Source organism: Hippopotamus amphibius, chromosome 9 (assembly GCF_030028045.1).
Source record: "Hippopotamus amphibius kiboko isolate mHipAmp2 chromosome 9, mHipAmp2.hap2, whole genome shotgun sequence".
In the NCBI taxonomy this organism is placed as follows: Eukaryota; Metazoa; Chordata; class Mammalia; order Artiodactyla; family Hippopotamidae; genus Hippopotamus; species Hippopotamus amphibius.
Genome location: NC_080194.1, coordinates 28,168,945 through 28,194,052, shown reverse-complemented (window position 1 = coordinate 28,194,052; position 25,108 = coordinate 28,168,945). Strand labels below are relative to the sequence as shown.

At 34.4% G+C, this 25,108-nt stretch overlaps 1 protein-coding gene across 19 annotated transcripts in view; it reads right to left on the bottom strand.

Annotated features, from left to right (window-relative positions):
* SOX6 (SRY-box transcription factor 6) overlaps positions 1-25,108 on the bottom strand; it is a 636,025-nt gene that overhangs the window by 349,431 nt on the left and 261,486 nt on the right. For 18 of the 19 annotated variants that reach the window (XM_057748518.1, XM_057748517.1, XM_057748515.1 and 15 more), the window contains one exon: positions 12,174-12,381. In XM_057748518.1, coding sequence (XP_057604501.1) covers positions 12,174-12,381 — 208 coding nt within the window. Of the gene's footprint in view, positions 1-12,173; positions 12,382-15,493; positions 15,594-25,108 lie in introns of those variants that run through there. The other variant, XM_057748533.1, reaches the window with a different exon arrangement.

Genomic DNA, 25,108 nt, shown 5'->3' with positions numbered 1-25,108 from the left:
AGGGTCCATCAAAGGCTCTTGTAAGCTTCTGAAAAGCTCAGCGATAAAAAGAAACCTGGGCTACACATTTTGAGGAAGGTGGAACCAAAAAGTACAGACAGTTAAGGCTTTCAGAAATTATAACACACACACACACGTATACACACACTACAGCCCCAACTTTTTTGTGTTACGTTTTCCAACAGAGTGGAAAAAATAATAGAAAATTTTTCAACAGCAGTTCCACTGCTAGGAATACACCCAGAGAAGAAGCTGATGCACATGTGTATCAGAAGACAGGTGCAAGAATGTTCATACCATCACTGTTTGCACTAGCAGAAAACTGGAAATCATCCAAATCTCCAGAGACAGTAAACAGGAGAGCATACTCCTAGAGAGCATTCCATGGGATAGTGTGTGGAATATTATACAAAAGTGAAAATGAACTAGCGCTGCACACAGCAAAATTGATCTCGAAATATAATGATGAGTATAAAAAGCAAGTCATAGCAGGTTACAGTGTAATACCATTGTTAAAAAGTTCTGAAACAAAACTAAACAATACATTATTTAGGGACATACACAAATTTTTTTAAAACAAAAAAGGAAGATTCTAAACACAAAGTTCTGGCAAAGGGACTGAATAGGTGAAGAAAACATTTATTGAGTTGGATGGTGAATTCACAGGTGCTTGTTTTATTTTTATGCCTTATAATACATATAATTAAATATTACATAATAAATACATATTTAAATTTACCACTTCCTTTTCCATTCATTTTTTTCTTTGGATTTGATACGTATATTCTACAAGAAAAAATGTATAGATTTAAAAACTGTCTCCTATTACTTTTCAGAATCCCAGAATAAATCCAGAAGAAGTCTAGTTTACAGTGGAAAAATGCAAAATGCTAATGATCCACTCCAACTTCACAGATTCAAAAATCATATGAGAATATGACTTAACTTCATCAAACCATGGAGAGGAAGCTGCATGCTCTTAACAAAATGCCACGGAATACTTTCTTGCTTCCCAGGTCAGTAAGAGGAAAAATCAGAAGCAATTGACTACATCTGTTCTTAACATTCATAGACAAAAAAACTTTAAGAAAAGAATTTTTAAGTCTGAGGAGATAGAAATGGGCCAAGAAATCTGAAGTACATTTTCAAGGCAGAGACACACAAAATGAAGTTGAGAAAAGGATTCAACCAACTAAGACATTGCCGACACTGTAAGTAGGAGTTGCAGAACAACAGCAAATTGAAATACTAAAATTTGTCCAGAACTGTTCTAGGGTTCACAGGATTCAGGCTAATTACATCCTTTATAAAGTTATACGAGAGGATGACAAGTTTCTGAAGAATTAGAAAGCAAATATATTTAACAAAAAAACATAAGAAACATTATTCTTTTCCATAATTCAAAAACCAGTAGTTCTAGCTCCTCATTTTAATCCCTAATTACAATACCTGCAGAAATATGTTTAAACTATCTGGTGCTAGATTAGTATTTGCTATGCGTATGATACAAATTCTTTAAAATAGGAGAAAGAACACAATCACTATAGGGGAGTAAAGATATATTTTAAAGAGAAAAAAAAATGAATTAAAATGAAGTTACATCAGCATCACTCAATACCTGACTGCTTCTTCACCTAGAGTATGAGTGGTCTTGGGTAATTTGAGCATTCAAATAATCTGAAATTTCCAAATTCCCAACTTACTTGCAATAATTACACTGGGGGTTTCATAATGAATACTTAACATGTTTTTTATGCAAAAATCCAAAATCTTCTCCCATGAATGAGAAATATAAAGAAAGGTTTGGATCTTGGATATATACTTCACCAATATAACCTTCAATTAGAACAGTGGCAAAAATCTAATATCTATAAATTTTACCTTAAAAGATTCTTTTGATGCTCTAGCATGGTATGAATGTTAAACTTTTATATTTTTTTTAGCATGGAGTTTTAATAGATTTTTTTTTCTTCGACAGGAACACAGTGCTCTTAACTGGGTAGTATTTAAAAACATCATCCAAGGATCTACCGACCTCTCACACTGACAACACCATATTCCACATATTTCTCAGCAGGGAAGATTGGCGTCCAGTGGGGAAACTTTAGTATCAGCTTTTCCAGAGAGCCTGTAAAGAGAGTTAAGCTGGATTGCTCTTCCAGAAAACAAGTACGTCATTGCTGCCAAATGCTAAATCCCCTAACACCATGGGACATTTCCTATGATTCTGCCTGTGGTGCAGGATGACATTCCTGTAATATTTCTCTTTAAAAAATGTTCCTTCAAATAATAACAGTAATAGTAGTTATAATAGCAATAGTAATAATAATTATAGAAGCTGTGTGTTTTATATATATATAATATGTCAAATTCTCACACAGCCCTACAAGATATCATTTATCCAGCTTTACAGATGAGGGAGCTGAAGCACAAAAGGATGAAATAATTTGTCCAATACTAGGAAATAATGTTGGCCACATTTATTGAGCACTTACTATGTGCTGGTAATGTTCTAAATGTTTTAGTTGCATTAACTAAATCTTGATCTCTTCATAACAGCTCTATAATTATGTCCAAAATTTGGCTGAGAAAGCACGGAGAGGTGCCCAATACCACCCACCTGGCAAATGTTGAACTGAGATTCAAACTCAGGCAGCCTAGCTCCAGAGCCCACACTCTTAATCAGTACGTGATACTGCCTCGATAAATATTAGAAATTATATTCAAATCCAGATCTAGCTCACTCAAAAACCATATGACTTTCAAAAGTGAGTTTTCCCATTGTTTAAACTACACCACACTCCTCTTTTAGTACAGCAAAAGCTACTAGATGAGCAACACATACCAACATATATGCTTACTAAATATAATTCAGTGAAAATATATGTAGAAATCCAAATTATTGTTTAGAGATGTGAATAATGATACTAACCCATCAGATACATAAACACGTGTTCATTCTTGTGCTGGGTAACAGCTGCATAATCCACTGGAAAGCCTATCCCACCAGGAATCCAAAGCGCAAATGCTCCTGCCCTTTCTCTACGTACACAGTCAAATGAATCCACATACTTTCATTATCACATCTTGAAGCACACAATTCCACTGGACAAATACTCTAACTTCTGATCAACATACATCCTGTGAAACTATACCTAAACTCTGAATACTTTCCATTAAGTTCATGGCCTCTATCAAAAAGAATACATTTATTCTAATATTTCTAACTACGAGCTTCTTCACTCCCTCTTGATCGCAGAAATTATTACCTAAAAAATAAGTCTTTTAAAAGAGCAAAAAGTCAGAAAGAAAATCTTATTTTGTTAGAGTTGAGGTTTATATCATTGTATCCCTTTCTCTGCAATCTCACGTGACTCCAGTACCCTACCCAAACCAGTTCACCCAGCCTAGGATCATATACTTAGTAGTATGATACACAAGACATGATAGTGGCTGAAGCACTATTATTAAAGAGAGATTAAAACAGCTGTACATTATGCTGAAGCACTCACTCTTCCCTTTACAAACAGACGGTCCTGGATTATAAGCAGCACTTGACCATTTAAATCACGACAACAACCAGATTTAACCAGCTGGGCCATATTCTCCTAGGCAATGCCTGTTGACCTCCTCAGTCGCAGCTGCTCAAATGAAATTCTCATTAGACAACTTATTTTCAGAAGCCAAAGGACTCTCTGATTAAATATATGTATTTAGATATAGAAGTCCTTTTTAAAGTGTTCATTTTCTGACAACTGTCGCTTATGCTAGAGCCCAGCTACACTGGTGGCAAGATGGGTGATACAAGGATAACTAAAATTCATCATTTAATCCCAGCTGAAGGATTTTTATCTTAGAAGCACTTAAACCTGAATCTATTAATCAAAGTCTTTCTCATACTATACCCACCAATATCAACAGTGTTTTAAAAGGTAGATTCTGATATTCATTCACTCTATCCATCTATCCATTTTTCCGTGCATCTGCGCACCTATCTATCTTTCTATGGCAGAAAAAAATCCGGGTTAAATTTACAACAAAACAGAAGCCTTGCCTATTTTCCCAGAAATCTTACTTTCAGTGGAGGCACTTCAGACAGAACACCTTTGTTCATCAGTGTTTCAGCAATTCAGCCAAATCACTGCTCTGGAAAGGACATTTTTTGAGAGAATGGCAGATAAAATCCTGGACAACTATTTAGTTAATCAAAGAATCTACCTGTAAGCGAATAACTTTCCTGTTACCATGTGGAGAGTTTTTGTTTTATCATGTAGATATTGTTTTAAAATAGACCATAATAAATAAACTTTTTCATAGATCAGTTCCTGTATAAGGGGGGAAAGAGAGGGGAAAGAGAGGGGGAAGATATTTAGTCTGATAGAGTCAAAACATTCTCCAGGGCAAGAATAACTCAGGAAAGGTTATTTATTATGTCAATCACACAGCTTAAAACTCATGAAGTATGGCCTTCAAACCAGGAAGTAGAAGTAAGGGAAAGGTAAGTAATGCATTGAAAGATTTTATATGTCCCATGGGATAAAGAATGTCCCAGATGAGGACATAGGGCTTTAAAAAGTCAAAGCCAGGCAAATATTGGTGGAGCTACTATACCTCCTTAGACCTAGAATATAATTATAATATTATAGAATCACAAATATATCAGAAGCTTATTAATGACCTTTTCTTTATTTCTATCCTCCCACCATACTATCCATAGAATTCAGGAAGTCTGTGAATTTGGAAATTGGAAAAATTCTTTTTCCCCAATTTTTTTAACTGTTCTATTGCTCCAAGCAAATAATTAAAATTAGGAATCAAATTCAAAATAGAATTTGGAGATCCTCATTACTCCCATCTCCGAAACATGTTGTCTACTTTTCTCATTCACCATTATACCACCCTCCTATTCACTCCGAGCTACCTTTAAACCACTCCTCTCTATTGATCTCCTCACAAACCCGAACAATTGTATCTCCTAATATCTTTCCCATATGCACCCCTTCTTCCTTCCTTGTTTCTGCTGCCTAGTTCAGGCCCTCATTATCTCTAGCCTGAAACAATTTCTTTAGTGTCTCTCCATGCTCCCATATATCTGACATAGTGCTGCCAGGTATTGGCTGTTTTAAAGCTCTCTGCCTGTTCCTTCTGACTGAAATGTCCCTCCCCTCCATCTCTACCTATATATATCCTTCATTCTCCGAGACCAGATAAGACTCATTTTCCTATAGAAACTTTCCATGGTTTCCTAAGAAGGCACAATCTATCTTATAAATTCCTATAACATTTTATCTGCATAACTCTCATGCAATGTATCACATTATTAAAAGGCATTGAATTAGAGTCCATTTTGTGTATGTTTTACACCTTTTACTAGAATATGAACTCTTTAATTTTAGAGAATATTGTTTTATTCATGAAAGGTGTGCAATATCATGTAGCATAGTGGTTCTTAACCTAGGGTTCACACACACCAAGAGTCTATCCATAGAATTCAGGAAGTCTGTGAATTTGGAAATTGGAAAAATTCTTTTTCCCCAATTTTTTTAACTGAAAATTTGCATTTCTTTACATTATTGATGCAGGCAACAAACCATAAATTCATAGTATCTGTGACATCGTAACCAATAGAATAACAATATATTTTTATATCACATTGTACTTGTTGAAGATACCTCAAAATATCTTTTACACTTATCACTACTTCAAAATTATATTTTTAGTCCCTCCATTAGATCTTGTGTTTAATGCATTAGTAAAGTAGTACTTCCTACCATATCACAAAATTTTAAAATTATTTAACATTGTAATATAATTCATTTTCTCCATAATTCCATGGAGTTTACTTTATGCATTTAAAATAAAAATGGACCTGTAGGCATCACCAAGCCACCAAAGATATCCTCAGTCAAAAAAAGAAAGTAAGGTCATAAGAATCCCTCAGTTCTAATATAGCACCTTGCAAAATAAGAATACTGTATGAGCATATTGTTCATAAGAATTAATAGTCTTGGCAGAAAAAGACCAATCACCTCTCCTTTACAATAACCTTTCAAAATGGCAATCAAATGACCCAAAACCCAAGGGATGCAGCAAAAGCAGTTCTAAGAGGAAAGTTTATAGCAATACAATCCTACCTCAAGAAACAAGAAAAATATCAAATAAACAACCTAACCTTACACCTAACAATTAGAGGAAGAAGAACAAAGAAACCCCAAAGTGAGCAGAAGGAAAGAAATCATAAAGATCAGATCAGAAATAAATGAAAAAGAAATGAAGGAAACAATAGCAAAGATCAATGAAACTAAAAGCTGGTTCTTTGAGAAGATAAACCAAATTGATAAACCATTAGCCAGACTCATCAGGGGAAAAAAAAGGGAGAAGACACAAATCAATGGAAATACAAATGAAAAAGGAGAAGTAACAACTGACACCACAGAAATACAAAACATGAGAGACTACTACAAGCAACTATACGCCAATAAATTAGACAACCTGGGAGAAATGGATATATTCTAGAAAAGTACAATCTTCCAAGACTGAACTAGGAAGAAATAGAAAATATGAACAGACCAATCACAAGTACGGAAATCGAAACTGTGATTAAAAATCTCCCAACAAACAAAAGCCCCAGGCCAGATGGCTTCACAGGCAAATTCTATCAAACATTTAGAGAAGAGCTAACACCTATCCTTCTCAAACTCTTCCAAAATATAGCAGAAGGAGGAACACTCCCAAACTCATTCTACGAGGCCACCATCACCCTGATACCAAAACCAGAGAAAGATGTCACAAAAAAAAAGAAAGAAAATTACAGGCCAATATCACTGATGAATATAGATGCAAAAATCCTCAACAAAATACTAGCTAACAGACTCCAATAGCACATTAAAAAGATCATACACTATGATCAAGTGGGGTTTATCCCTGGAATGCAAGGATTCTTCAGTATATGCAAATCAATCAATGTGATACACCTTATTAACAAATTGAAGGATAAAAACCATATGATCATCTCAATAGATGCAGAAAAAGCTTTTGACAAAATTCATCATCCATTTATGATAAAAACTCTCCAGAAAGTTGGCACAGAAGGAAATTACCTCAACATAATAAAAGCCATGTATGACAAACCAACAGCCAACATCATTCTCAGTGGTGAAAAACTGAAAGCATCCCCTATAAGAACAGGAACAAGACAAGGGTGCCCACTCTCACCATTATTATTCAACATAGTGTAGGAAATTTTAGCCACAGCAATCAGAGAAGAAAATGAAATAAAAGGAATCCAAATTGGAAAAGAAGAAGCAAAATTGTCATTCTTTGCAGATGACATGATATTATACATGGAAAATCCTAAAGATGCTACCAGAAAACTACTAGGGCTAGTCAATGAATTTAGTAAAGTAGGAGGATACAAAATTAATGCACAGATATCTCTTGCATTCCTATACACTAACAACGAAAAATCAGAAATAGAAATTAAGAAAACACTCACATTTACAACTGCAACAGAAAGAATAAAATATCTGGGAATAAACCTGCCTAAGGAGGCAAAAGACCTGTATGCAAAAAACTATAAGACACTGATGAAAGAAATCAAAAACGATACAAACAGATGGAGATATACCATGTTCTTTGATTGGAAGAATCAACATTGTGAAAATGACTATACTACCCAAAGAAATCTACAGATTCAATGCAATCCCTATCAAATTACCAATGGCATTTTTCACAGAACTAGAAAAAGAAATTTTACAATTTGTATGGCAACTCAAAAGACCACAAATAGGCAAAGTAATCTTGAGAAGGAAAAACAGAGCTGGAGGAATCAGGCTCCCTGACTTCAGATTATACCACAAGGCTACAGTGATCAAGACAGTATGGTAATGGCACAAAAACAGAAATATGGATCAATGGAACAGAATAGAGAGCCCAGAGATAAACCCACGCACATATGTTCACCTTGTCTTTGACAAAGGAGGCAAGAATATACAATGGAAAAAAAGATAGCCTCTTCAATAAGTGGTGCTTAGAAAATTAGACAGCTACATGTAAAAGAATGAAATTAGAACACTCCCTAACACCATATACACAAATAAACTCAAAATGGATTAAAGAGCTAAACGTAAGGCCAGACACTATAAAACTCTCAGAGGAAAATATAGGCAGAACATATGACATAAATCAAAGCAAGATCCTTTGATCCACCTCCTAGAATAATGGAAATAAAATAAAAAATAAACAAATGGGACCTAATGAAACTTAAAAGCTTTTGCACAGCAAAAGAAACGATAACCAAGACAAGAAGACAGCCCTCAGAATGGGAGAAAATATTCGCCAATGAAGCAACTGACAAAGGATTAATCTCCTAAATATATAAGCAGTTCATGCAGCTCAATATCAAAAAAGCAAAAACCTAATCCAAAAATGGGCGGAAGACCTAAATACACATTTCTCCAAAGAAGACACACAGATAGCTAACAAACACACGAAAAGATGCTCAACATCCCTAATCATTAGAGAAATGCAAGTCAAAGCCACAATGAGGTATCACCTCACACCGGTCAGAATGGCCATCATCAAAACATCTATAAACAATAAATGCTGAAGAGGGTGCAGAGAAAAGGGAACCCTCCTGCACTGTTGGTGGGAATGTAACCTGGTACAGCCACTATGGAAAACAGTAAGGAGGTTTCTTAAAAAACTAAAAATAGAACTACCATATGACCCTGCAATCCCACTACTGGGCATATACCCCGAGAAAACCATAATCCAGAAAGAAACATGTACCACAATGTTCATTGCAGCACTATTTACAATAGCCAGGACATGGAAGCAACCTAAATGCCCATCAACAGATGAATGGATAAAGAAGATGTGGCACACATGTACAATGGAATATTACTCAGCCATAAAAAGGAATGAAATTGAGTTATTTGTAGTGAGGTGGATGGACCTAGAGTCTGTCATACAGAGCGAAGTAAGCCAGAAAGAGAAAAACAAATACAGTACGCTAACTCATATATATGGAATCTAAAAAAAAAAAAACCAACAGTGCTGATGAACCCAGTGGCAGGGCAAGAATAAAGACACAGATGTAGAGAATAGACTTGAGGACACAGTGGGGAAGGGGAAGCTGGGACAAAGTGAGAGAGTAGCATTAACATATATACACTACCAAATGTAAAATAGATAGCTAGTGGGAAGTTGCTGCATAACCTAGGGAGATCATCTTGATGATCAGTGATGACCTAGAGGGGTGGGATAGGGAGGTTGGGAGGCAGGTTCAAGACGGAGGGGATACGGGGATATATGTATAAATACAGCTGATTCACTTTGTGGTGCAGCAGAAACTGGCACAACAGTGTAAAAGCAGTTACAATCCAATAAACAGCTGGAAAAAAAAATCACTTCCAAGAAAAAATAAATAAAATGGCAATTATGATTGCTGCATACCTTCAAAGATAATTTATTATCTTCTAAAGAAAGTTTTTCCATACATGGACAGCTACACTGTTAGACAGCTGGTCTTGTTATAAATTATAATATATGATATATAATATTATTTGGTAATATAATGATAACATTACTAGCTCCTTCAATTATTACTCTTATTATATAATTCTGTGTCTGTTATCATGTCGACTGGTCTCCTCTGAGAATATCCCAATGCTTCTGAGTCCCTCTTAAAGTGTAGTAATTCTCAACCTAACACAATACTTCAGATACATTGTATTGAGCAGGAAGTTTATTGGGACTGACACTGCTTGGATCTTACATACTGTAATTCTAGTAATGCTGACTGGGATAGCACTGGCAATTTTTTGGCAATATTCACCAAGCTGACCCCACTGCACTCTCTGTCACCTAAAACTCATGTTGTTGTTTTTTAAATCATGTGTCTGCTATAAATTTACTTCAGTAATTACTTGTGCAGATAGGAATTTTGGTCACAGCTTCAGGACTTGACAATAAAACTTATTCAATTTTATCTTGATGGGTTAGTTTTAAGTTTATATTTTCAGTTTGTCAAAAATTTTTGTTTTTGTTTCTTTCATTCATTATATTTAGCATTATTCCCAGATTTTTGGCATCTGTTTGATGGCACTCTTTTTATAATTTCATATTTGTACTTAATGTATTATATACATTGATATGCACTAAAACCGCCTGAATTTCCGATGCCTAAAATATATGTATTGTAGAAAACAAAGTTCTGTAAAGTACATTAAAAAATATTCTTCGATAGTAGGAATATAATGATAAAGGACTCTTAAAAGAGAGGTCTCATTCGCAAGTGCCTCTCTTGTATCAAATCTATAACACACAATAACGAAGAGGAAGAATAGAAGACTAATCATTACTTGCAAGAAAAGGATGATTTTAAATTCCCTAGCAGTCCAGACCCCTTCCCTCTCAAAAAGTCATCACGAATCAATTTCTTTATTTTTACACAACAGAGCCCTCTAAAGTATGTTTAAAACCACTTTCTTATAGAGCTATAACCATCTTTTTGGTGAATCACAATTAAAAGTAATCTAGAAATCTCATTTATTCAGAGTTTATTGATCTGGCAGCCTCAGTTATTCTAGAAGATAGCCATGAATGAGGAATATAAAGTCTCTGAGCAGCCAGAGGAGTCAGCATGAAGTCCATGCACCAAAGAGCATGTATACTGCCCAGAATCTCTCAGCAACTCACCCAGAAATGTTTGTTCATACTTTAAATATAGTCCAGAATGTTATGATCATCTAATTTCATAACTGACAGATGAATATAAGAAGCAAATTAGCAATTATTCACAACTAAGTAAGAAGTAACAGCCTGAAACACACACACACACACACACCACAAAAGATATCTAAATCAAGCAGACACAAGAACTCCAAAGTTTCATAATTGCAGAGAAATAACCATAAAGCCAACTGTCGTAATTATCTCAATGATCTCTGGGGGCATCATTACATTATAGCATGGTAAAGTAATTGACATTTATAATACAATAATCATCACAATACCTCAAATGGATGTAATTTACAGTTCATAAAACACATATTAATTATTATAGTTAATTCTCAAAATGTTTAAGTTAAAAAGTCAGGTTAGTACCATACCAAATTTTAAATTTTGTGGTTCAGGAAGAATGAAGAACTTACCCAGGGTCACATGATTGTTAGGTAGGTATCTACTGCATCATGACCCTGAGTCATCAAAAAAAATTACATTGTGCTATATAATCTGGTTAGTAAGATAGGCAAGCAAGTAATACATTTTAGAAACTTCCACAAAGATTGCTGATGTAGTGGACCATCACAAAAATTAATTAGAAATTTTTAAACTTTTGCGCCCTTAAAGGAATAAAATTAAGTTACATGAAAAATTCCCTTATATAAAATCCCCATTTCCCTACAGTATCACAGAGCCATTACAATGTAAGCAGTAATCCAGAGCCATTAATTTTCCTACATTTTAAAGTCTAAAATCTGTGCATAAAAAAATGAAAGAATATACATAGTATAGCAATCACATAGAGTTGATTTATTTAATTTAAACATATTATTAGTCTTCTTTCATCTACTTTTTAGGACCTATGTTAACCTAAGTGGACTCGTGTAGAGAGAGCAGAGAAGATGGATATTTCAGTAGATGCCATGTGTCAAAGAACTCCCCTCTTGAACATTTAGCTTTAACAATATTAGAAATCTTCAAGTCTCAATTCTACAACATTTGGAGGTAAAATAATAATATTTATAAATTTATAGTATTATAAAAATAAGGAGAAATAAATTAGGGTTTTTTCTTTTTAAAAAGTTGATATTTTAATAATAAAACACTATCCATCAAAAGGAAATAAGGGAGAAAAAAATGAAAAATAAAGTTGCAGCTGGGAAAATACCTACACTACCATTTTCCAGATCAAGGCTTATAGTCAGTTTAAAACCTTGATTTGTTATTATAAGAACCAAGTAAAATGCACAAAGTTGTAGGAAAATGCAGCTATCTGCTTAACACTTCTAATGGATCACAATCTGCCATCACCATGGTAACCTCTGAATAACTTTTTCCTTGCTAGTGCCAATTATGCATTTCTCTGGCCCTTGAAATCCCACTCATTTTTTTTAAAGCCTGGAATCTTTAAAAGAATAAAGCCCAACAGTTAAGTCCACACATACCCTCTTGTTCAGTCCGAGTCATTTCCTCAAGCTTCTTCTGTTTCAGTGTGTCCACCACATCGGCAAGGCTCCCTTTGCGGCGTTCTGGGGTTCCAAAAGTAACACTGGTCATTATCTCGCGGTCCCGACTCCCTTCGTCAGGCTTATGTGGTGAGGTAGAGGTATTTCGGAAGGAATATAGGGAACATAACTTATTATTCTCTGACTCCTAGGAAAACAAAATAAAATAAAACCATTAGAACATGTTTCTTTGCTTATCATAGGAGAAAAATCCTAAACTCAGAATGACTGTATATGAGGCTGATGGACAAATAAAATATATTAACTAACTCTGCTTAAAGAAATACTAAACATTATAGAAATAATTGTCAAAGGAACTAACCTGAAATTGCAGATTCGAACTGTTTTCTTTTTTAACTAAAAAGCAGCCAAACTGGTACAAAAACTTAATTTAAAAAAATGAACACTTCAAATTTTTACTCATTTACACCCTCCATTTAAAATAGTTCAGATTCAATTATTAATTATAAGAATGTTAAAATTTTTCTTTTAATTGGCACTTATATTAGCGACACTCTTCTCACAGCCTAAAAAAAATGTACATCAAAAAAGAACCCCATTATCCCTAAATTTAGAAACAGTAGAGAAATTAGCTTCCATATCCAATGTTAATTGTTCACCAGAAAATACATAAAATATCTAAGTCAGCGTCAGAAAGTTAGGCAACCTGAATATTTTTGTATGCTGGGGTTTGAGGAAAATCTTTGTTTTTTTCCTAGCTATATATGTCAAAGTTATAGAAACCTCTTTCTATTTCTTACCCTTACCACTGATACTTTAGCACATAGTCACACAAATTTTTCATGTGGCATTTAAACATGATTTGTTTTTACATTTTTTTAACAAGAGGACAAGTTTGTTACAGAAACACTTGCACAAGAATTATTTCACATTAGAGAAGTTGGCTAAGTGGTAGCAGAGTTAGGTCCATCTTCAAAGAGAAAAAGCAAATCTTAGATTGAAAAGAATAAACACTTAAAAGTTGATAAATACAAAATGCTTTTATAGCTGTATGAATTAGAACTGAGATAATAATAATTATGCCAATAATAAGCAATCATTATTGGACATAGCCCACCAGTAGTCCTGCATTCACCTTCTCTGTCTGTGTGTGGGTATTCTCTCACTCAATAAAAATTTGTATGAAATAAAGCATCTAGCCTTTGTGATTCTCATCAGAAGCTTAAAAATCTTAATTGTTCCTCTATCTCGCCCCTTCTTCAGGAAAAAGGCCTAGTAAGCATCAAGAACTAGAGGAAGAAGCATGAGGTAAAAGTTACAGAGTTTAAAAAAAAAAAGTTACAGAGTTAATCACTGGTAGGCGAGGGAATGAAAAAGAAAATGGAGTCTAGGGAAGTACATCTCCATATACATTAAATGAGATAACTGTACTCAATAATTACTAGGTATTTAGGTATTATTGTCATTGCACACAAGGTAAGAATAAAACTTATTTTCATGGTTAATAGTAGCATATAATGAGCTAACATTTGTAAAGCAATAGGCACAGTGATGAAGCCCAAAGCAGGTGGTGCTTAGTAAATTGTAGGTACCCTTATTTTGATGGAAGTATCAGGTCTAGGAATGGAGCCAAAGAAGTTTTTCCCCCTCTGGACCTAAGGAACTGCTTAGTAAAAAATATGCCTTGAACTAAACTGAGTATTGTAAAGTCTGTGAATATACTAAAAACCATTGAATTGTACACATTAAATGAGCAAATTGTATGGTATGTGTATTATATCTCAATAAAGCTGTTTTAAATTACTATGAGCCAAATCTTAATCTTTTCCACAATCCCATTGTTAGCAAAATGCCTAGCACATAGCAAATGCTCACTACATTTGCACTGAAATAAACTGAAAAGGATAAAATAAATGGTCAGGGCAGGAAAGAGAGCTCCTCTTTACCTTGTTTGTAGATCTTTTCTTTTCCCAGGAAATACACTGTATTTCATTTAATGCTTACAATAACTGTGGGGTGATGCATAGTTTTAGATGCCAGTCATAGTTAGTGTATGGCTCCTTGAAATGGCCAGTTCATTCTCTACTTTGTGCAAACAAAAATTCAGAGATATGTTTGCAAAAACCAATTTCAGCTCTTAATAGTGTCCCTATCAGAAATGTGACCTAGGCTTTTTTGAACCAATAATCACCATTTGATAAATCATGCTTCAATCACTTTCATTTCAAATGCAAATTAGTCTCGTATCATTGCCTATAAATCAAAAACAAACTCTGGCTCAATCTAAGGGCTTGAAGATTAACTTAAAACAACATTTACATGGAAGTGGTTACCTACAAATGACTCACCATTGACCATAATAAAGAGGATTTTTCCCACCACTCCCAGATTGAAAGATGCTAGAAGTGTCTCTCCAGCCTGAGTTATAGTCATCCTCAGAGCATTTAGGTTCCATACAGTACCTTTTTTTTTTTCTCTCAGGACTTATTTCAGTCTTATTTACTCATGTCACTCACTTGTTAGATAGACTACATTCCTTGTTTTTACTTATGGGAATGTGGTCACTGCCATCCTGCACCATACACAATATCCAGGGATTCCCACACCAATGACCCACACTGCCTTCAGCCCCATAACCTGTGCAAGGTGGCTCAACACTACTGAGCAGCAGAGAACAAGAAGCTGGAAAGTCATGATTTCTCCAAGAAAGCAACAAGAACTACTTGCAACATGCCACAAAGGCACCAACATAGGCAGAAGATGAAATCATAAATGGCTTAAGTTGTATAAGTCATCTTATACTATCTTTAGGAACAATGAAGAGGGGCAAAGTTTACCACCTATGGTCTTTGCTTTTTAACTTTCTAAAACTTAAGACATACAGGCCTCTCATGAATGGAGGCCTATAGTCAATTCATCTGAATAAAGGGGCACATAAGTCCAAACACTTACCAATACAATGAAGAGATTACTGTTAGATAATAGACAGTAATGCCAAATTAGAAAAAGAAACTTGATAAAGAATCTCTAGTTTTTGTTCTAGGGAGCTAGGTAATTTTAAAGCAAGTTTTCTTATGGGAAAAAAAGCTCAACTTATTCTTTAATTTCCTAAAAACAAAACTGATCCTGTGAACTACCAATTGAGGCAAGATGTCCAATGATAATATCTATCAAGTTTTGATGCATGTCACTGCAGCACAGCTGTGGAGAGATTTGAGACAATATTTGCTTAAAGCAGTGCTTCTCCAACTTTAAGGTTTAGAATTCCCCAGCAAATGTTAAAATACAGATACCCTTACCTCTTCCCATACCCCAAAGAGTGGGGCCCAGGAATATGAAGTTTAATAAACATCCCATGTGATTCTGATGCACAGGTCCTTTAATTCTGATGCACCCCTCTTTCAGAAACACTGATTCCCTAAGAAGGCAATGAAATGAATGTGCTTTGCCTTAAGGTTATAATGTGGATATAATTATGAACATTTTTAAGAAGCCTGGTTAGTTTCGATTTTAAAAAATAACATAAAGAAGATTACTTCTCTTCCTTTGATCTTTCTTATGAAAACAACCATTGTATAACATGACTGAACACATGAACATCATGAAAAGAAGAGCGTATGGGGCACTGAGTAAGCATCAGTTCATTCAAAGGAAATTTATGATAAGTTTGTTTTCTCTTAACCCCTAACCTCAGTGTCCTCACCAAACTTATCAGTGAAGAAAATTTCGAAATATTATTTAAAAGGATCCTAGTACCAATACAAGGACTAAAGCAATGTTGATTCAGATCATCTAAAGAGCATTTCACCGGCAGTTAAACACAGTACAAAAATTATATGTAGACGACTGAAAAAGCATACAGTAGTACAAAAAAAGTCATTAGGCAAATTTTCTAGAAAATACAAGGAATTTTCACAAATTAAGAACATATAATTAAGATGTTTCCATATATGAAGGGATAGAGAAGTAAATATTAAAAACAAAACGTGTGAGGTGATGGATGATAAGTAAACTTATTGTGGTAATCCTTTCACAATACATACATGATATGGTACACCTGAAACGAATACAGTGTTATATGTCAACTATTTCTCAATAAAACTGAAAACAGATTAAAATAAATAATGCTCAGATTTTTCAGAAGTTATTAAAAACTGATTGTTCAGCAGTGGCATTAAAATAATATTAAACTTAGCCTTCTCATGGTACTGTGAACATAGCAAACATACTCAAATTTTTGAGCCTTTGCGAGTCTTGTTCCTTTCCCCTAGAATGTACCACATTCTCTTTGACTATGAACTGAATTCAGTCTTCAAAGCTCAGATCAAACTGCATTTCATCCTTAAAGTCCTTCCTGACTATGCTGGGCCTCACTAACCTCCTACCCCCTGAACTACACATTAAAACAATCAGAACCATACAATTTAGCATTTAATAATATACTGAATTATTCATTACTATTTTGCCTGTTTTACTCATATTTGCAACTAAATTTTAGCTCTTGAAGGGTTTGGGGTCATGTCTTATACTTCTTCCATATACCGCCAAAACATCAAACAAAATGTCACACTGTTGGCTGATGAAACAACTATTCACCAAATATGTCAAAAAAATAAAACATTAAAGCTAAGGGTAAATGCTTATTTAAGCAAAACATTAACAATTGATATATTAAAAAATAAGGAATTCATTCAATAAAAGAAGATATAGCAATACAATGGGACCACATGGCCATTAAAAACAATAATATATGTTGAATATAGTGTTGTTTATAGTGATGAGTAATTGGAGGCAATTTGTACTTCCAATTGTAGGGATTATTTCAGGGCATTATGGTTTTATCCATATGGTGGAATAATTTGAAATAATTGAAAATCATATTTTTGCAGAAAATTTAGTGACATGTGGGATGATTCATAACATATTACTAGTAAAAAGTATGTTAGTGAGAAACACCAATATTTTTTTAAGAAAAAATTATGTACAGAAGAAAAGACAGAATTTCCAACAAAATGTTAATGGTCCTCTGAGTCTTGAAATAATAGGCAGTTTTATATTTTCTTTTTGAAGTTACATATATTTTGCAAATGTTCTATCATAAATAATACTTTTAATCAGAAAATAGATACTATCTTCAGGGTTGAATATGAATACCAAAGAAAAGTTATAGAAATAATTTATTTACAAGGGAAGAGGTATAAAATGGAGAAAAGGATGTCTTATAGCATTTTAGTATATAACTCCAATTTTGTTATATGTGTACATCAGGGTAAATGTAGCCACCAAAAAAAAAAAAAACCTTGGGATATATACACCAAACTATTTATAGTGATTCCTAAGTGGTTATGAGATTATTGGTAATTTTTCTTTCCTTTTGTGCTTAACTGTGCTTTCTAATTTATCACTGATAAACACTGATGAATATATTGCTTATACAATAATGAAGAACAAAAATCATTTTATAAAGAGATGCTTGGAGGAAATATAAAAAGAATTTAAGAGAATAGAGTTTGGCCTTCTTGAAGATATCTAGAGAGTTAGTATACTATAGTTTCCCTGTATTGAAACCAGAAAAAATAACCAAGCTTTCTTTCCTTGGCATTCCTGCAACTGGGGGCTCTCAAATAATATTTTCTGATAACTCATTTGAAAGGAATCCTGGAACAGCTAAAATCTAGATCCTTATCATTATCACCCACTGTTTCCTGTTTGCCCTCAAAAGATACACAAAATCAATCTATTTTCTCTTTCCATGTTAAAGTTATTCAAAATATCTTAAGGGAGGGATTAATAGTCCTTTTCTAGTTGCAATTCCTTCAGCTTCATCCCCTGTTTCCCATTTGACATGGTTTGCAGACCCTTTGTCATTCTCCTCTAATACACTCCAGTCTCTGGATGTTGTTCTAAAAATGTGTTGCCAAGAACTGAACACAAAAGTTCTACAGCTTCGTTTTTAGCAAGAAGAAAAGTAACACTCAGTAGGTTATGTGGTTTTTCCATGTCACACAGGTAGAACTGGCAGAGCTAAACTCTAAATGTAGGTTTTCTGACACCCAATGCAGTGCTTTTTCCATTCCACAGCCTATACTAAAATCACTCTCAACAGTAAAAGATGCCATGATTTCAATAACATCTACCTTCTAAATCTTTTCTTGCCTTACATTTCCAGAGAGGAGCTTCACCTACTTTTGAGACAGGAATCCCAGTGTTATTAACCCTAAATCAAGAATTACCAAGATATCTTACATTAGTTATCTATTGTATAAAAATCACCCTAAAACTCAGAGCTTACAACAGTAATTATTTATTATATTCAATGATTTCCATGGGTCAGGAATTCAGGAACATTTGGGCTGGGCAGTTCTGTCTCAAGGTCTCTCTTGAGGTTGCCATTAAGTCAATGGCTAATGTTGGAGTCATCTCAAAGGCTTTTTTATTCACAGATGTGAACACTTCAAGAGCTTGAGTTTGGAAACTGGGATTCCCTGGACATCTTCCTCTATGTGATCTCTTGACATGACCTTTTCTCTCCAGCATGTTGGCTTCAGACTAGCTGCACTTCTTACATGGTAGTTCAGGACTCCAAAGATGTATGTCCCCAAAAGAGCCAGAAGAAAGTTATATCACTGTTTCTAACCTAGTCTGGGAAGTCATGCCCTATAACTGTCAATGCAATCTATTAAACAGTAAGTCACCAAGGCTGACACATAGTCAAGGGGATGGGAGTTAGACTATGCCTTTTTATAGGATGGAGTTACAATTATATCCTTAAATAGTTGCTGTGAGAAATGAATATATAAAGCACTTAGAGAAGTGCCTATCATCTGAGTACTCAAAAAATGATACCTATTTTTATTATTAAATTAAAATGTACTTTGTCCAATTACTTTGGTTTCAATTTTCAATTCTGAAAATAGAGTCATGATAATCACCGGCACCATTTTTAGGTTTTTATTTATACTTGCTCATCTAAGTGGAATAATAAATACTGAACTATATTACTCTCTTCAATATCAATGCTCAAAATCATCTTCTTTATAAAGTCATTCCTAATTCCACTAAGATCTGGCCCCTCACAAAGCCCAATAACCTCAACATTTGTAATTAGCTTTGTCTAGGGACACTATCAATTCCCACTTAACCTAACTGCGTATGGATTACCTCCACTCTGTCCAGAGCTGTATACTACATCTCTAATTTACCTGGGTTTCCAACTGCACCTTGACCAAGAATGTGAATGGGCAAACTATACTGCAAGCAGAGGAGAGAAGTGGACTGGGGTTGCAAAAGTCAGATAAGATGTCAGAAATTAAGACAGGCAGAGACCATAGGTCAGGAACGCAATCTTAATAGAGTTGAAACCCACATACAGGTGGAAGTCATTGCAGTTGGGGAAGGGAATGGGAAATAGCTTCTCCAAGCAGCAGCATGATCAACTTCCCTACCTGCCGCCAATGAAATTGTAGAGACAGGAAATTAACCTCTCTTACTCTTTCCTCCATCTATTAGCAAGGCTGAATTATGTGTGTTCATTCTAATTGCCTTGTATGTTGTTATTTTGCTTTGCTTTGTTTTCCATTTTAGTTATACTGCCACTCCAGTTATAGCTTTATCCTTACTCTAGTCTGCCCTTCTAATAATAAGATTTATTGAGATATCCAATAATAGATTTGTCCCTGATTTCTGACAGCCACCAATCTATAGCAAACTTCCGTTTTCTTAGACCCTACCCAAAGTCACTCAAACAAAGCCCAAATTCTAAAAAAGTTCTTTTGAACATTCTCTTACTGAGACACTCCACGGTTCTCTATGGTGTGAGTTCTCCCTACGTCGAGTAATAAACCCAATTTGCTCAAGCATGGGCATGTTCCTGCTAGTCTTTGACTGGAGGGAATTAAAGGCATGCAGTGTCTGTAAAGAAATTAAAAATGATAATAAAAACAACTAAAAGTCGCTTCTATTTGTTTTAAAATATCATGTACTGGCAAATCAACCATGTGACTCATCAATCTTCTCTGTCAAGATAAATGGCTCCACCTACCTTGGTATGTACTGCATTTATATATTTTAAGTTTCAAATATGTTTTCAAGTTATATTACATAAATTACATATATACATGTATATTCAATATATTATATTGAGTTATATACTATATATGTACTGCTTTCTGCTGATTCCCCACTTTAAACAACTTTTTTTTGATGAACCAAAAATACCTGCTGACTGTGCTGTATAAGAGGTATTCTACCACAGCGTTATTGGGTAACTGACAAGAAAAGCTTTACTTAATCTAGGTTCCAATAACTTCTTGCTAACAAAAGATATGTAACTTTTTTAATGTGCTGAAAACTAAACTGGTTTAGTTCTTTTATAGCTTCTTTCTCAGAGGAAAAAGTATGTTTTTCTCTAATGTGACATATTTTAAGGAAAAGCATCAGTTCAAAGAAGCTCACATTAAATGAAAATACTGAATTTGGTTCCAATTACCAACAGATTATTCCTGACAAACATATCATTAGCTCTAATAGTAAAACAAAGTATGTTCTTTTTCTCTTTTATTAAAACTGATATTTGGTATAATATATGAGATTTACATAGCATTCTCAAATTTGCCATTCTTCACTATTACTATAATAGTCAATAATAAATTTATTCATGCATGATGTGTCAGAATATAGATTTGTTACCAACATTTGCTAAAGCGCCATGATTCCTAAAGTCTTACAAGAAAAAAACGTTTTTAAAATGTTATTTTGATTCAAAGAAAATAATTTAAATATCAAAAGTTTTATAAATAGCCTTATTCGATGATATTTAATAAATAGATGTAAATATAGAAAAAAATACTAAAGTCCCCAAACTTGTCAAGACAAGCACAGAGAAGAGCCTTGCATCATCTATGCACTATCAGGATATAGAATCAAAATCTCAAGATTCAAAGGTCCTTAAAAATCCAATTGCAAGACAAGGTAGTATAATAGTAAACAAAGTACAGTCTCTCTGAGCCAGATTTTCTAGTTAAATCCCAGTCTTCCATCCACCTCTCATATAGCCCCAGAGTTAGTTAACCTCTCTGTGCCTTAATTTCCTCATCTATAAAATGCCATTGATAATAACAGCAGTATAGAACGTATCTCATAAAGTTGTTGTGAAAATTAAATGAACTAATAAAAATAAAATACTTAGAAAGTGCTCATTAAATGATGGTGGTGGTGGTTACACAATATTGTGTAAACAACAAAGAATTAAGGCACACTGTCACAGCCTTAGAGATATCATACTTTAAAGATCTAACGCCATGGGACAGATAGCCTCAGAGATGAGAATATTTTATAACCTTTTGGTAACGGAACAGTAAGAAGAGCTTCAAGGCAGGCGGGCCTAATAAGTGAACTCCCCAACACACGAAGCCACATTCTATCAAGGTTTAGCTATTAGCCAATTCATGGGCCTATCAAGTCCATCCAGTTGCTTTCATCTGGAAATTCATTATTATTCAAACTACCACATGATGTTCACCCTAAACAACACTACCAGGCTAGACTGAATTTGCTAAAACAATTTTAACCTTGAAACCAAGAAAGTAAGAAGTAGCAATAGGCTTGGTGATTATAGTTCAAATCTTTCATTTTTTTACCACATGAGCATGTTAAATTTTACTAGGAAAAATTTTTTTAAACTTTGGAAAACTAGAAAGAATAATACAGTGAATACTATCATAATGATCAGCTAGGCTGAGTGACAGTTATTAACAATTTGCCATATTGCTCTCTCTATATATGTATCTATCTATCTATCTATCTAATTATATTGCTGGAACATTTTAGAGCATGTTATTGACACCACATGCCATCTTACCCTTAAATACCTTAGCATGCATCTGTAGAAAATAAGGATATTTTCTCATGTAACCACAATGTGATTATCATACCTAAGGAAATGAATAATAATTCTTTTAAGGCATCTAACATACAACCTATATTAAACTTTCCACAATTGCCCCTGAATATTTTTTTTCAAAACTGAATCCAATCAAAGTTCATGGTTTATATCTGGTTATACTCTTGTCTCTTTTAATCTAGAACAAAATTCCCCTCTCTTTTCATTTGATAACTAGTTATATTCTTCCACATTATCATTAACATTAAAAAACTCATATCCAAGGACTGAACTTTATACATTTCCATACATTATAGAATATTTTCAAACATGTGTTTATCCATGCTCATGTTGACATCAGTAAAAGTTCATAGAAAACCTAGCTTTGAGCAATGTAATTTCCCTCTGATCCCTTTTTTAAATACCCCTCAATCTTTTTTTTTAATGTTTCAGATGCATAGCATTATAATTCAACATTTGTTTACACTACAGAGTGATCACCACCACAAGTCCAGTCACCATCCAGCACCATACAGCTGACTTGCTTCACCCATTTCACCCACCTCCTCAACCTGCTTCCGCTCTGGTAACCACTGATCTATTCTCTGTGTTTATGAGTTTGTTTTTATTTTTATTTGGTTGTTCTTTTGTTTTTTTAGATTACACATGTGAGTGAAATCACAGGTATTTGTCTTTCTCTGTTTGACTTATTTCACTTAGCATAATACCCTCAATGTCCATCCATGTTGTAAATGGCAGGGTATCATTTTTTTTATGGCTAAGTAGTATCCCATCGTCTGTGTGTGTGTGTGTGTGTGTGTGTGTGTGTGTGTGTGTGTGTATCACATCTTCTCTATCCATTCATCCATTGATGCACATAAGTTATCAGGTTATTTTCACACCTTGGCTATTGTAAATAATGCTGTAATGAACATAAGAGTGTTTATATCTCCTAGAATTAGAGTTTTCATGTTCTTTGAAGAAAATACCCAGATGTTGAATAGCTGGGTCATATAATAGTTCCATTCTTAAATTCTTGAGAAATCTCCATTCTGTTTTCCATAGTGGCTACAGAAATTTATAGTCCCACTAACAGTGTACAATGGATCCCTTTTCTCCACATCCTCTCCAACATTAGTTATTTATTATCTTTTTAATCATAGCCATTCTATGAGGTATAAAGTGATATCTCACTGTGGTTTTGCTCTGCATTTCCTTAATAATTAGTGATGTTGAAAAGACAACCCACAGAATGGGAGAAAACATTTGCAAATGATGTGACCAACAGGGATTAGTCTCCAAAATTTACCAACAGCTCATGTGGCTTAATATGATCAAAACAAACAACTCAATCAAAAAATGGGCAGAAGACCTAAAGAGACATTTCTCCAAAGAAGACATACAGATGGCCAAAAAGCATATGAAAAGATGCTCAACAGGGCTCCCCTAGTGGCACAGTGGTTAAGAATCCACCTGCCAATGCAGGGGACACATGTTTGAGCCCTGGTCCAGGAAGATCCCACATGCCGCAGAGCAACTAAGCCCATGCGCCACAACTACTGAGCCCACATGCCACAACTACTGAAGCCCGGGCACCTAGAGCCCATACTCCAACAAGAGAAGCCACCTCGATAAGAAGTCCGCACATAGCAATGAAAAGTAGCCCCTGCTCTCCACAACAGAGTAGCCACCCCCCCACTCTTCTCAACTACAGAAATCCTGTGTACAGCAATGAAGACCCAATGCAGCCAATAAATAAAAATTAATTAATTAATTAATTTTAAAAAAAGATGCTCAACATCACTAATTATTAGAGAAATGCAAGTCAAAACTATAATGAGGTATCATCTCACACCGGTCAGAATGGCCATCATCAAAAAGCTACAAATAACAAATCCTGGACAGGGTGTGGAGAAAAGGGAATCCTTCTACACTGTTGGTGGGAATGTAAACTGGTACAGCCACTATGGAAAACAGGATGGAGGTTCCTTAAAAAACTAAAAGCAGAGCTACCATATGATCCAGCAATCCCACTCCTGGGCATATATCCAGAGAAAACTGTAATTTGAAAAGATATATGCTCCCCAATGTTCATTGCAGCACTAGTTACAACAGCCAGGACATGGAAACAACCTAAATGTCCATCAACAGAGGAATGGATAAAGAAGATGTGGTACATATATACAATAGAATATAACTCAGCCATAAAAAAGAACAAAATAATGCCATTTGCAGCAACATGGATGGACCTAGAAATTATCATACTGAGTGAAGTAAGTCAGAGAGAGGACAAATATTATATGATATTGCTTATACATGGAATCTTTTAAAATGGTACAAATGAACTATTTACGAAACAGAGTTACAGATGTAGAAAACAATCCTACAATTACCAGGGGGGAAAGGGCAGGAGGGCTAAATTGGGAGATTGGGATTGACATATACACACTACGATATATAAAATAGATAATTAATATGGACCTACTGTATAGCACAGGGAAGTCTACTCAATACTCTGTAATGACATATATGGGAAAATAATATTAAAAAGAGTGGATATATGTACAAGTATATGTATAACTGACTCACTTTGCTGTACAGCAGAAAGTAACAAAGCATTGTAAATCAACTATATTCCAACAAAATTTTTAAAAAATAATTAGTGATTTTGAACATCTTTTCATGTCCCTGATGGACATCTGCATGTCTTCTTTGGAAAAATGTTTATTCAGATGCTCTGCCCATTTTTGTTCAAGTTGTTTGTATGAGTTCTTTATATACTGTAGATATTAACCCTTTATCAGCTGTATGATTTGCAAATCTCTTCTATTCAGTAGGTTGCTTTTTCATTTTGATGATGGTTCCCTTCACTCTGCAGAAACTTTTTAGTTTGATGTATTTCCATTTGTTTATTTGTGCTTTTGTTTCCCTTGTCTTTGAAGTCAGATCCATAAAAAAAAAAAATCACTAACACTGACGTCACTGAGGTTATCACCTATGTTTTCTTCTAGGAATTTTATGGTTTAAGGTCTTA